The sequence below is a fragment of the Amblyomma maculatum genome, chromosome 6 (genome assembly GCF_055883805.1).
Source record: "Amblyomma maculatum isolate TAMU_Amacu chromosome 6, ASM5588380v1, whole genome shotgun sequence".
NCBI lineage: Eukaryota > Metazoa > Arthropoda > Arachnida > Ixodida > Ixodidae > Amblyomma > Amblyomma maculatum.
In genome coordinates, this window is record NC_139349.1 from 3,604,603 (window position 1) to 3,619,737 (window position 15,135).

General features: G+C 45.7%; 1 protein-coding gene across 1 annotated transcript in view; it reads right to left on the reverse strand.

Moving 5' to 3' along the window:
* The window catches only part of LOC146184953 (protein turtle homolog B-like), a 645,660-nt gene that overhangs the window by 377,886 nt on the left and 252,639 nt on the right, over positions 1 to 15,135 (reverse strand). Inside the window, exon 3 of the mRNA XM_084605918.1 lies at positions 6,212 to 6,355. Coding sequence (XP_084462044.1) covers positions 6,212 to 6,260 — 49 coding nt within the window. The 5' untranslated portion in view covers positions 6,261 to 6,355. The remainder of the gene's footprint in view (positions 1 to 6,211; positions 6,356 to 15,135) is intronic.

Sequence of the window (15,135 nt, forward strand, 5' to 3'; positions counted from 1 at the left end):
AGATGCATATTTCCATTGTTTCTCTTCTGTAAGAAATATTAAAATTCTTCGCTCGAGAGCGTAAACAAGAGTACGAGCATATATATACGAGCATAGTCGACTAGACACGATATCAATCGACCTGGAGGTAAAAGCCACTGGGCAAATGCAATTTTGCCTTCAGTCCTGAAGGAGCATGTGTGGCACCTTTCCAGTGGTAGCACTATGTCTTTGTGTCCATCTTGTCTGGCGCTGAAACACACACAGAGACGAAAGCGCGTACCTGACAACCTATCTCTCAACAGCGAACGCCATATAATTAAAGAATGGAAACGATAATAGAAACAACAGCAACACAAGACACTGTTTACTTCTGCATATTCAATTTGCCCTTTCCGACAGTTGCCAAACCATCGAAAACTGCGAAGTCAGTACTTAACAACTTTAAATTGACAAGTTTTTACACCTAACAGGTACTGTCCAAAGTTAAGGTTTTCTTATTAAACTGGAAAGTTAAAGGTACACAAAGAAAGGAAGGCGAAATCATTACACACATAACGTATGAATTTTGCGCGATTGGCGATTGTATAAAATTTTCTTCCCGACACAAAAGTGACGCCTTAACATGTGCGGAACTCCAAACCGCTCATTACCTCGAGAAGACCTCACGCCGTGGGTCCTTTCTCCTTTGTGGCTGATCTCAGTCGTGTGAGCCCAACTTACGAAAACGAAAGTTCATTCCAGCGCGACAGCGACATGTCTGCGGCGTTAAAAACGTACGTTGCCACACAAGGAAGTCATTAGACGGCGCCGCAGCGTAAAAAGAGCTATGGAAAGTAAAGAAAGGCGCTAAGAGCTTCGAACTGTTGTGTGAAAAATTCGGAAGAACGAGAACAAGATGATAAAAAGCCACAGCAAATCAGAGAACTAGGCGCCATCAAATGAGCGCCAAGGCCCGAAGGAAAATTTTCTTGAACGCGCGCGTGTGCCTTTCCCAGCGCAGGAAGTGGCGCGAGCGAGAATGCGATAGAAGACGTCTCGTTTTCGACGGACCAGGCATTACGACGGCCGTCTCGTATTTGGGAACGATACCCTTCGCGAGGCCTTCCCGGCCCCCCGGCGGCACTGGCGGGGAGCTTCGACAGGATTTACGAGCTTCAAATTATCTGTTCCTTCGCAAACCTCGCTTCGCCGTGGCAAAAGAAAAAAGAAATACAAAGGCGAAGCAGAGAAAATTGGGAAGAAGCGTTGCTACACTAGCTTTCGTCGCCTCCAGGCAGCGCTCACGCGAAGACACACACACCCTGTGTCGGCAGAAAGAATAAGAAGAAACACGCTTCCAGGCGACAGAGAAAGCAGAGCGCCAAGCAGGAACCAGACGACGGCGACGACACTGGGTCTGTGAGCAAGCGCCGAGAGAGAAGAAGACCTCGCACCCGCCACAAGCGAGATCACGATGGCATCTGCCACTATTACACTCTGCGAGTTCATGTTTCTCTTACAGCTGAGAACGACGAAGGAAAGCATCGCCTTGTGCAGATTCAGATTTTTTTTTTCTTTACGCCGTCCTATAGCTCGCGGCGTATACTATACCACGTCGCCGTCGTCTTCTCCGACGTCCCCCACCCCCATTTTTCTCTTCCTCTCTTCCTAGCGCCCTCCTCACCATCGCGGTTTGGTCGGCCCGAGCTGCATGGCCTACGCCCTGCGTCTACTACTCACTCTCTTTTCATGCTCTTCCTCTTCCCTCTCGCTGCCAGCTGCTGCTTGTGTTTCCGCGTTTGTCTTCTCGGCGTGCGTCGCTTTCCTCTCTCACGCTCCAACGCGCCGCTCTACACCGCGCCACGCGCGCCGGGTCCTCCGTCATCGCGACGTCGTCCGTTTTGTGACACGTCGGCTTTTTCGACTCTACCCTCCGTCGGCTTCTTTTATAAAACCTGTCCCTGCGCTGCCTGAGCTCCAATCTCTACTATATTTTCCTTGCGCAGACTTTTTGGGCCTGCTTTATTCAGTGGTTATTATTTATTTATTTATTTATTTATTTATTTTATATTTTCTTTGAACTCCGGAGAACAGACTGCCTCTCATCCGCAGCCCGCCACCCGTTACACCCGCCCCCCTCCCTCCCATCCTCCTCCCCCAAACCCTTTCCGACGTCCATGTCCTCCCGGGCTTTGTTTTCTTTTGCGACACTTGACGCCAGGATGACGTTTCTCTTCGCTTTCTCTTCTTATTGCTTCTCCTCCCCGTCTTTCAATTTAAGCCTTCCGCTATTCCTCTTCTCGTCCCACGGCCAGTCTATTACAGTGACGTTGCGCCCGCCTTCCTTTTGTTTTATTTGCTCTTTATTTCGTTCACTCGCTGACGGAGCCGATGGGAAACAGCCCCAAAAGCGGCTGGCATACCCGTTATCTGGAAGTTCCGTCAGGGCCATGGATCGAAAGGGCTTATTCGTTTTTTTTTTTTATTCCAACTCGGCCAAATACTTGTGCTTGCTTGGAAACGCGGCGCCAATTTTTCATACTTTATTGCGATTTCAGCGCTCAAGCCCTTGAGGATTCGAGGACGGAACAAAATAAAATAGTCTCAGTTGCTGGGACAAGGCATTGGGGACGCGAAGGCGGTACACGCGGCGTGCCCAAGTGCAATCGGTCAAAGCCCCGCCCTTGTGATGACCCTACGAGCCATGACCACGGGGGAGCCATCTTGAAGAGAACTGAACAATGCGGGGCTCAAAAGAGCATCCGAAGGCGTCGGACAGGAGAACGGTAAAAAGCAGGCTGATATCTGAAAATGCGGTACATTTTGTTTCCCCGTTATTCCTGGACTCTGCCGAACTACGATGAGTATATATTATTGTTCATGATCATTCCCGTCCATAAAGTTTTGAGTTGTTTTTTGTGCGATTTTGATTGCGAATATATATATATATATGGCAGAGTATGAAGACGAAGTCTCATGTGACAACTTCTGCAAATCATATTATGCACTTACTAATACATACTTAGAATAGAGCTTTGAAGTTAGATCCAACTCACGTCATACGTCTTTGCATGCCTTTTTTAGGTACACGTAGTGACATTCACACAAACGTGAGAATTTGATCTCGCGGACACAATCCTCCGCCCTTACGAAAAGAGGCACCAAAAAGCAATAAAGAGGAAGTGAATGTAAAACACGCTTAAATTACGGGCGCTATCCAAATCACATGAAACAATAAACAGCCCAACTAGAACTTCCACCGGCTATGCTTTCTTCTAGAAGAACGAGATACCACCACGAAAGCCTCTTCTGGTAGCTTAAGAACCGGGTCCGATGGTATTGCATTGCTCGAAACAGAGGATTACACTGGTTAATTGCTTATCCTATGCGTAATAATATTTTCCCTCATTTCTCATTTTCCCAGTGATTGACACCAATTTTACCCTTCCTCTCTATTTCGAGCTCGTTTATTTGAAGACAGGGTGAAAGAGAAGGAAAACAAGAGCCCCGTGAAGGTACTCGTGTCTGCTGAAGACACACCCGGTTTGCCTTTTTCTCAGGGAAAAGAGGAGACACATTGGGTGTCGCTTTGCGCGAAATGCGGCACAAAATGTTCCATTTTTTTTTTATTCACTCAAGAGCAATGATTTAGCTGAAACCCTCAGCATTCTGGCGCACGAGCGTTGTGCGTTCGCTGTCAGAGTCGTAGCGGGAGAGTCGCGCCAGCCAAACGGTTTGGAAATGAATAGCGACGCTAAAAGCAAGATGAATGTGCGACGGAGAGCCGCTTCTAACGGCAAACTAAAAAATACAAAACTGCGTCGTTGTCCTACTCCCTCTGTTCCCATGGAGTCTCTGTCCCTCATTCTCTTCTAAGGCAGGGTTGCCAGCTTTCTTCTCGCATTTTTGTTTCGCTCTTTGTTTGGTGGTTTTGGGAGTAAAGCTGAGGAGTTTAAGAGATCCATTGATGCACTAAGTTCACGGCTTAATTGAATGTCGCGTAACACAAATTATGTGACAATGAACTAGATTACGTACCGCTCTCAAGACAAAAGCAGTTTCAAAACATTCACACAGTCCCATTCGCATTGGGCAATCCAGCCCCATCTGAAATGTTATTTGTTTAAAACCATTGTTTGTAGATGTTCCAACAATCACTCTGGCACGTTTAATCTCAAGCAAGGCCATTGATATTGTACATCGGTTTGGTTTGTTTTTTGGGGTTTAACGTCCCAAAGCGACTCAGGCTATGAGAGACGCTGTAGTGGAGGACTCCGGAAATTTCGACCACGTGGGGTTCTTTAACGTGCACTGACATCGCACAACACACGGGCGCCTTGCTTATCGTCGCCATCGAAAAGCGGCCGCCGAGATGGCAACGATGTGAACTGTAGTTTGGATACAAAACGCGCCTGGCTCTATACTTAAAATAGTTAGAAAATAATTCCGTTCCTTACTCTAGCAGATTCATAAATCAAGTGCAGGTGTACTTCAAATACGCAGCCGCTTTTTATTTTTGTCTTCCCGTACGAAATGCAGTCATAGCTCAGTTGATGTTCTTTATAAAACATCTGAAACAACATGATTCTTTCCTGGTTGATTTATCTCGCGAAAAACTTCATTATTTAGAAAGAATGGTTCGCATAATACAGGCCCCTCATTAATTGTATCAAGTCGAGGAAAAAAGAAAACGGATCAATAATACCGTCAAAAAAGCCCAAGTAATATTCTTAGAGGCTATCAGTGAGAATACCAGCAAATTTTGATAAGAAAGTACTGTCTTTTGTGAGCTTAAATAATCAGTGTATCAACAGTGGAAGTGTGCCTTGAGTTGATTAGTTTTAGAAATGATGAGCATGTACACAAAAAAAGCAGGTACGCTAAGAGAGCATAAATAAGGCATGACTCATGTAGGAATTTTGATACCCACCAAATAGGGCTTTCTTTATTTCCCAAAACTGTATACCTCGGATGCGACATGCTAGCCAGCGATGTTGCGAAATTGTGAACGCCTCGCGGCAACGTCAGTTAGGATGCATTGAAAATGAGAAGTGTTTTAAAACATCGATCAGTTGTCTTACAGTGACCACGTAGAGCTACCACCGCGGTACTTACGCATTATCTGGCTTATTTTCAAGCTCTTCTACTCTGTAAATAACAGTAGCTAAACAATACTAACGTAATAATATCAACGTATTGCGCAACATATCAATAACACAACAAACAAAACAAAACAAAAAATGGATGATCGCTGCTTTTCTTCTATTCTTGTAAAATCTAACAATTTGTGTTCTTGCAATCACATGTTTATTTTCCCGGAAATATGGTTTAATTTCGAATCATCCATTGCTTCATGCAGATACCCCAATCCTCTGTATTAAGCCCAGTCACATAAAAATCAGAACCGAAATATTACCCATCTGAAGTCACAGCACACCTGGCTAACGCAAAATGAGCGATACCCCGTATCGACTCTAATGCTTCAGAATGACGAAAACGCCATGTCTAAAGGGACACAAATGCTGCACAGCTCCTGAGCAGTTAACAAGAGCACTGTGACCACAGGTCAAAGGTAAGACGGGCCATGATCCCGCACAACTCGTACGGTGAGAAAAACAAGCAATGAAAGGTGTGGGGCGAGCACTCTAGAAGCTTAAGCGTGAAGCAAAAAAATTTAGGAAGACAGTTAAGCTTCGCCATTGTGGATATAACGCAACAGCGTTATAGGCTCCTGTTGGCCGGCTTCCCTTGCTGATCGTCTTTGACCACATGCCCTTTACCACTAGCTTAACCATTAATCATTTAACATGTAGGTCTATTACACAAAACATACACAGAAGCATGCAGTCATAAGCTACCACATTATATGAAAGTGCGCCTTCGGCTTGTACTCAAGCTGCAAGTTTGCTTAATTAGGCCGACAGACGTGAAAGGAAAGAAAGATGAACCGTTTGTAACATCTGGCACAAAAACCTTCTCTACTGCCTCCACTGCTTTAAAAGAGGTGATATAAATTGGCGCTTCGATGCATCTAAGGAAGCTTTACATGCATGCTATAAAACTCATTTCAGCAGCTCTGAAGATATATACGCCTAATCCCGAAGCGAGTTAAGGACAGGCCGAGAACGCGGGCTATCCGCACCACTCGCAGGTAACGCACAGCGGTAAAATGTTGGGCTCCGGCACCAGCGGGAGCACGTCTGAGCGAAGGGAAGTGGGGGAGAGGAAACGCTGCATGAGAGGAGCTCACCTGAGACACAGACGGGCAGCAGAAACGCAAGACAGGCGAAACCGACCATCTCCACCGGTGCTGAGCTCTCTCGCGGTTCGCGTGATCTCACTTAGGCTTGACGATCGGGCTCGAGATGTCGTCCCTCGGTGAGGATTCGCCAGTCTACGAGAAAGGGAAACAGACAAGAATGAGTCAAAATGATGAAGACACGTGCGCCGATGCGCAGTTCAGTAGCACCGGTCAGTTCGTGAGCGTGCATGAGTCCCCACAAACACACGAATAAGCCGCGCTTCCCGGCTTCCACCCATTGGCGAAGATCGAATCACGCCAGGCCCCGAATGGAACGCCATATAAGTATCCAGCGGCTCGCTGTCGGAGCGGCTCGGTGAGCTTGCCGGAGAACTCGTTACTTCGGAAGCGCTCGTCGAGCGGCAGATGACGCTCTCCAAGAGAATCCCCAATAAGGCGCAATCGTCAAACGAAATTCAGGAACAAAAATATTGGGCAGGAAGGGATGCGGAACTAGAAAGACGTCGTAATCTTGGAAGGGGTAGATGCGATTAGGTCCCTCTTTGATGGCGGCTCCTGCCGTAGTCTTTTATTTATGCAAATCGCGTAAAACCTTTCAAATTTATGCAAATCAGCCAAATAGGAGCGGGGAAAACCGTCAGGGGTAAAGGCCTCAAAGACGGAGATCGACCACCAGCCTCTGAGGTGGTATAAGATGCACCGTCACTTGGTCCCCGAGGGAAAGACCTAAGACGGGGAAATATGACGAAAAAAAAAAAAGAGGTACTTGTCCTCCCGCACGAACGCTGCTCTGTAATGAGGCTTTGGGATACTAGGTAATAATATTTGTATAGCGTATATGCTCTGGTTTTGGAAAGACGTGAAAGGTCTCCTGGTGCACCGCTCAAACGAGCGACCAATGCAAAAATAAATTATGTGGTTTTATATGTACATCACTGCTGTAACGTATCTATGCTTTATTTTCACGATTTCATGCATCCATATTTTTTTATCTGCATTACATACATAGCCTACTAACAGAAAGTAAAATGTCGCCAGTAATACCTTGGACTTGAATAATTTCACAGAACAATTCATATAAAGCCCTGACCATTTTTTATGAACGCACACGTATCATAAATCAAGGTTGAGATACGGTAAACTTTTCTAGTAGGGCATTAACAATGGACTTCAAACAATGGACACCAGTAGACGCAAGATACCATTAGGATGAGCGAGGATGTGCAGAAAACTCTCCTTGGAAGTAAGAAAGTACCTAAAGACCGAAAATCGTCTCCGATTTACGTTGTGGGCCTCCCCGCTCGCTGATGCCCTCAGCACACAAGCCGTGCACGGCGCACTCTCTGTTCTTTTTACGAGTTCGCGCACACACGAAGGCACATGCTCGGTATCTGATGGATCGCGGCGGCGAACCTTCATAAGCGCGGAGAAAGCAGCTAACACGGGTATTAAAGCGACAGCCTTTATATGCTGATGAATGTCCGTCGGAGAGAAGTGTAATACTTCTTCGCGAGATTCCGGGGGATACAGCGAGATTGTGAATTCATCGCCTGGGGACGTCATCGGTCATGACCGCATGTGATGTCACCGTGACGTCACGTATACGGTCACGTACAATAACTAGAACTGACGTCATCATGAAGTTACGTCTGGTCATGACTAATGACATCAACAGGCGATTCACGCACATACGAAGCTGACCCCGCTGGTCGTCCGATACAGGCATCCGTGCTGCTCCTTTCGTTTGGCGCTTCCCCGAACGCCGTATCACAAAGCAGAAGCAGTAAAGCAGGGAAAAGCGGTGTTTCAAAAAAAGGTTTTTGCCTCATCGCATTTCAGTAGTCCAGAGTGTTAAACACATTATTTTCGGCTGGAGCGCTACTGTAAATCGGACAGGCTGCCGCGGTCACGGTGGTTGCGACTGCCCGTCGCAGGCCATCGTGACGGTTCTGGACCGCGCCTGGAAGAGTGCCGTCTGTGCTAGCCCTGCAGCGAACGTGCACTGGCGGCTAGCATAGAGAGATGGCGCCTGCTGCGGCCCGCCGGCGTGAGTGCTTGTGACTCCCGCAGCCTGTCTTGTGCTCCACTAAGTATTGTTAGCGTGAGGCTTCGTTCTTGTGCAACGTAATCCACATTATTGCAGCAGTTATCGCTCTTAACCAAATAGTATGTAACACATTCTAGTTGATTTAATTGTCCCGAAATAAACCGGTGGTTTATCCCCAATGCTCGTGCCGTTTTAATTTACCGGGTGATAGCGTGACTCACGAACCCAACTCTAGACGGCGTAGCCTTAAACGTATGCTCTCCCACCCGATAAATTCTCTGTCCCATCGCAGTAACACAAATCCAAGAAAAATCCAAAATTCAATTTTTGTTTCCGGCCAGCTAAACCTTCGCCGCCAGGCTACAATGTCAGTCGGTGTCATCCCGCCTGGCGGCTTGTTAATCCTATCAAGTGGAAGCGAGGCGCAGCTGGTTTTAAAAGAAGCAACGCTAAAGGCGAAACTTTTTAAAGCTAACTGCTGCTCATGGTCGGCGATCGAGAAGCGGTACTGATTCGGGAAGTTTTCAGTACCGCTTTCAGACCAGCAATTTATGTCATCACACCCCATAAGTGTATGAGCGGTCCTCGTCGCTGCATTTTAACTGTCGTTTCGGGTACCGGACACGAGCAAGTAGACCGACATTATACAAGCTTTAACTGTTGGGCTAGTTGGTGATTAGTCTTAAAATTCATCTTATTTAACACAAAAGGACAGTACAAATTGTAAGAAAATACCTACAACATAAGTGCTACACGTAACGTTTTTATTGAAGCCTAAAACACGCATATTAGAGGCCTGAGCGCGCGCAGCCTAGCAAGTAATTTCTGAAAGACAAAACTCATAAACTCAGCGAAAGAAATTCCATCTCAGCATTGAAAAGAGCAACTGGGGTGTCACTCTTTTCTGGTAAAGAACGCCTCCAAAGTTTCACGGGCGGTGTTTGTTTTCTTTCTTTTTTTTTTCCTTATTGTTTTTTCAGCTTTAGTATCCTAGGAAGAGCTATGCAAAAAACCGCCCATGAAACTTTAGAGGCGTTGTTCATCACAAAAGCGGTTCAAGATTGTGTTAGTGAGTCCTCAGTTATACTCTTTAAAATGCTGAGATGGAATTTCTTTCGCGCCACGTGTGACAACTGTCTTGATACTGTATCCAGAAATTCCATGCCAGGCAGCGCGCGCGCAGGCCTTAGGAATAAATATTGTAAACGAAGGCTAGGTCGAGACGGCGAGGTCGTGACGGCAAGGACAGCGAAGCCTTGTCTAGCGTTTTAATCCGATCACGAACCCAAGCGCGCGCCGGGGGCCGGCGCCGCGGGACGATGATGATGGCATGTCCAAATGAAAGAAGAAGATCATGGCATGTACAAATGAAAGAAGGTCCACAGAAGGCTCACAATATACGTGTTTTATGCTTCAATAAAGCATGTTGCGAGTAGCGCTTGTGTTGTACGTGTTTTCTTACTGTTTTCCCTGTCTTTTAGTGCTAAATAAGGTGAATTTTATTACCGACACTGGTTTTCGTGAAAGCTCCAATCGTGATTAGTAATGTCGCTTCCCTAAAGCAGTTCATCCGAAACAAGGGTCGCAGTATCATGGTAACGAGCACATGGCCCCGTTTGTGAGCTTGCAAATTGCATTGATGTTGTCTTCTTACGTGCACAACGGAGTTTGCAAAAAATGAATGCCACGAATGCTGAATTTAGCACATATTACTCTAATACGCAAAGTTAACTTACCGCACTCACCGCGTACAACTCAATCCACGAGTCTGTTATGTTTGTTTTAAGTGCGCTAGGGTACATCGATATAGCAGAGTTCTATCACCTTTCTTCAAACGACTCCGGTAGATCTTCGTGCATAAAAGTGGAAAAGTTAGGTGAAGTATGAATCCTTTTGGAAGAATTAAAATTCAGTAAATTATGGTGAAACCAAAAAAACATAACAGACAGTAACAAAAGACACAAGCGTTAGCTTGTGCATGAATATTATTTACCATTAAGATTTGATACAAGCTCACATATTACCTGGCCAAGACGCCGAATATTACAGCTTTGAGATGAGCTGCAAAGAAACAAAAACGGCTGCATTAAGCTGCCTGCAGGCCGCACGTAAGTACGGAAGTGACGAGGAAGCGTCCATGAACTGCAGCTCTTTGGATGCCGAAGGTTCTTTCATTCATTTCTTAATGAACAAAGATGCTAATGTGAATTTCACTATGGCGAGCTTCTGATGGGCCTGGTTAAAGCCTTTTTACAAATTAAGAGATAATTATCAAAGCCTTCATTAGCTGCAATTGAGATCACCATTTACTTGAACGCATTGTCGGCCTGTCTCGTTTCTGCGCATTTGTGTGCACGCGCTTAAAAACGAACTACTTTTCATTACTGGTTGTACGCATAACTAAACGAGCTCTTCAATGTTCAACGTTCACAAAGCAAATTTATGGCGTTTCGAAAAAGTGAAAACATTCATTTTTAGACATCAAAAGGGTCGTGCATAAATCATCCGCGCAGGCTTCGAGGTGTAACAAGGAATTAAATGCAGGCTCTGAACGCAAGTATTCACGTCGCCGGCCTAAATGCGTGACGCATGTGCAGCGGGCGTGAAGGACCATCCGCAGAAATAAACCGAATAATGCACTAGGGGTATGCCATGAAATAACAGAAGGAATACTCTGCTTTCGAACTAGGTCTCTAGAGGCACGGACAGCCAGAGGCCGTTCGCCGAAATCATTGTGCCCCTCCCAAAGCACTGCAGCAAGGAGCTTTCGCATCCGCTAATGAATATTAATGATTTTTTGCAGCCGCGCACGTATAGTGTTTTCCTCGGTGTGTAGAGGACCGGAACAGAGAACGAAAGCGAGGTATTCGACCCACTAGAGACCTCTTCTTTTCATTCGTTTTTTTTTTCTTCCCCGTAAGCTAGTTAAGCTGTCGTCAGCCATAATGATGGAGAGCGCTAACGCTGAAGTAACAATCAGACTTGAAAACTTGTTATCGAACAAGTCCTGAATTCTACGTAATTGGAAGTTCAGCAAGATCAACAGCTAAGGGTAGATAACTGGCATTGGTCTCGCGATGCTTTCCGTTTAGCCTATCGAACGCATATATTTGTCTACTTATATTGTTTGGTTCACTTGGAGATTTCTAACGCCCACCAGGTCGGTAGTTACGTGCAACAGAAATTTAAGTCCTTCCATCCCGAAACCTACTGTGGTAAGCAGTTACAGAGATGTTGTTGTCTCTTATCATTCAGTAAGCGCCAGCTCCTGCTCCTCATGCCCAATGGCCTTTTTCTCAATTGCAAAACGTTTGCTCCGGAGACGAATGTATCGGCTCTGTGGCTATAGATATGCTTCCACGGCAGCTGCCCGGAGGTCGGTCCGCAAAAAGATTACTATTGCGGATTAGCCCCTGCAGTTTTGTTGTTTCTCGGATGAACTGGTTCCAGGATTTTGTTTCCAACTCTAGCACAGTACAGCACTTGAGGCATGAAGCCTGCTGATGGTCGCTGATTTCAGAGCCCTTTGATCACAGAAGTGAGAGAACTTCAGTTCGAAAAACTGATATCACAACTGGCACTGCGCCGAGGGCAACAGACGATGGAGCATTTCATAAGCATTGCTGACAGATAGTGGTGGGGCATCATAGCTTCTGTATCTCTCTCTTGCCTTCTTAGGCAAGAGAGAGCAGTTCCTTTGAAAGCTACCGATGGCATGACAGCTTGCAATTTACACACCTTCGTCACAGTCAGAACGTCGATATACTGCGCCTTTGGAAACTCTTCAAACAGGTGTCACAGAGCTCTCGCTGAAGCTGCGCAGGCATCTACACTGAAAAAGGCCTTCTAAGCGAGGCAGTAGTAACAGCTCTGTTGAGCAGCCGAAATCTTGTAGGGAACATTATTTACCACACAGACTACTTTAACAGAAGCAAATCTAAACTGGCTGAAGCCCGTTCCCAACATCGGCAAAAGAAACGAGGGCAAGAAGAAGAGAGGTTTCAGTCGATCTCTACAAAGGTTAAAGCGGCTCCAAGCGGACTGGCGGAGAGCTACAAAGAAGACCATGTGGCTGCTAGGATAAAGTCCCATTCCTCGATCGGGTCACGTGGTATTACGCGATGACATGTCGGTTAAATGAAAGTCCTAATGGCTGGCAAGTGGCCTTGTCTCTGTCACGGAAACACGACTAAGGCGGGCAGCGTCACGCTGGCTTCCGCAGCCCGAACCACCGGCTCTTGGCTTTGCGACGATGCGTTGCAGCTCGCTTTGCTCCGTTCGCCGAATACAAGAGCTGGAACCTAGTTGTGAATCGAGCTATACGTGACAGGAAAGGTCACCGGTTGCTTTATATGTAACTTACTGGTTTATGAAAGCGTAAGTCTATTGCGTATCGTGTTTGAAGCCACAGAAACCAATAATTTAACTTCAATTAAAGCCTCGGCAAAAGCAGAATGAAAATTTTTGCAGAAGCTGCGAAAAATACACGTCTCATAAAATTGAATAGGTGATCAAGGTCAGTCCCATTGGCTGCACACTTGATTGCATACTTTTGAGTAATTACACGGGGCAAACGTTTAGAATTTGCGAAATGAGCATGAAGTAAAGCTTGTTATAGCAAGCTGCACAACGTCACAGGAATCCAGATAAGGCTTCCAATAAAAGTAGTTTTGCGATTCTTATGATTGTATTTCAAAGAAATCACTATGAACATTTGCTGGCATTATGTGCGGGCTGAAGACGTTACTCTTTGCTGGGCTCTTATTGACTAGGGAATATTACTAAATCTGGACTGTTTGGCATGTCAGTAATAGGAAACAGCATGTGCATGTAAAAGAGTGAGCACTTATGCTAAAATACCACTGCTGTTCCTACTGTACCGAACAAAGGCCATAGCTAGCTAACTCCACTACTGCGTACCAGGCGAAGACGGCGCGCTAATTTGAATTCAATAAATTTGGTGCTTTGCAGAAGAATCTCATTTTTGGTCCACTCCACAAACCCCCCGATTCATCTGATTCGCCACCGTATAAGTTCTTTTTCTGCATTTTGTTTAGGCTTCATCAGCAAATCTAAAGTCATTATTTCATGAGTCTAAAAAAACATATCTTCCGCGTTCATGCAAGACATGCGCGTGCTGAAGAAAGCCCAACTAGTTCGTTTTACGGTAGCATAGCGTCCACTTTAGAAACCAGCTTTGAAGTTCGGTAGAAACGAAATTCAGCATGCCTGAATATACATTGTATTAATACCTGAATAAGAAAGATACCCACGTCTATGAGGTTTGAGCTATTTATTTTAGTAACTGCTGTAATTCTCTGAATTCAAAGTCTTTCAACCTATACGTTGCACTAAGTCAAGCATTATGCGCCACAATTTTTTGAAACAGTGATCCTCAGATTAATTAATTTCTTTAAACAATACCCTAGCTTCAAACCTAGTTCTTCGTTCAACCTGAAACAGAGCATGGACACTTGGGGAGGCGACCACGTGTACGTCGAACTTGAGAACACAGAAACACGAGGTTAAAAGGGCAGATTGAACTGTACAAAGCAAAACAACAAATGGAAGAAAAGAGCCTTCCCATAGAAGTATAATATCTTCCTTCTCTGCCGTCCCCGTGGGTCAGATCCAACACACCTCACAGACTTCAATGACGTGCGGTAGCGCAATTCCTTCCCACGTTGCAGAAGAAAACTGAGCTCGTAGTCACCCAGAAAGCGGCAAACCTCTCGAAATCGGCACCCTGTGACATTTTGTTCGCTTCCGTTTTCAACAAAACTAATCGAAATGGCTGCGCAGTTCAAGTGAGAACGCCGTTATTAACACGGCCCATAGTCTCTTCCAATGAATACCCAGGTGAAATTTTCTTTCATCTTGAGCACGATCTCCTATTGCGTCGATAAGGCCTCCGTGAAAAGCGGATCCAAAAAAAGGTTCAATAAGAACTCAAAAACACGGTGTTCATTCAATCAACTGGCTACTAAGAGTAAATCCACTCCAAAGCTCTTCCGAAGCCGAGCTGAAACTACAAATAGGAACCATTTTTCGTCGCGCAACATGCTCCTATAGAATGAAATATATCGTTGACTTCCAGCCTCAACTTTAGGTCCTTCGATGTTTATTCGTTACTTTTCTAATCAAAGCTAAAGCCACGGAAACGAGGCTACAGAGTTCCAACCCAGCTCATGTAAATGACAGTCTGTGCTCAAAATTGAACAATACTTGTTGCGGTTTTCGTTGCTCCATGCGCAAATAAGATATTAGGGCGTAAACCACAGACAGGGGCTAAAATGCATCTTTTCACTTCCTATGTGTATCAGGTTTGTGTGCGCTTATACTCAACTCGGGTACTTAAAATCACTCGCATAGAATTTATATGCAGGATATACGCCGATTATCACTAGTACACTACTATTTACGTCTCTTATGCACTCTCTCCATTAAAAACACCACAGTCGCGTGTGCCACACGAGCATGGCCAAACCTTTATGCGGTCAACAGATGCCAACGTTCGGCCTACCGTAGGCGCGGCCGCTGACCGCAGCTTTCTAGTTAACACTTCGGAGCAACTGCATGATGACGACCCATCATGGTGCAGGTTTGAAACACATGCTCTACACCACAAGGCCGCTTCTTTCTTCGAAGGACTTGATACGTTAGTCGTCCAGCAGCAAATTCGGCCCCTTCAGGTAGTGGCCTCTTCCAGGTCACACATGATGGTAGGTACCTCTTATCCTACCCCACGTGACTCTCAACTGATATCAAGGCTGGCACCAATTCGGTGCACTGTACGAACTGTATGATCTCAGAAAATGGCAGTGGATTTTTACGTCCTCTCCACGTACACCATTCCGAGAGGCAG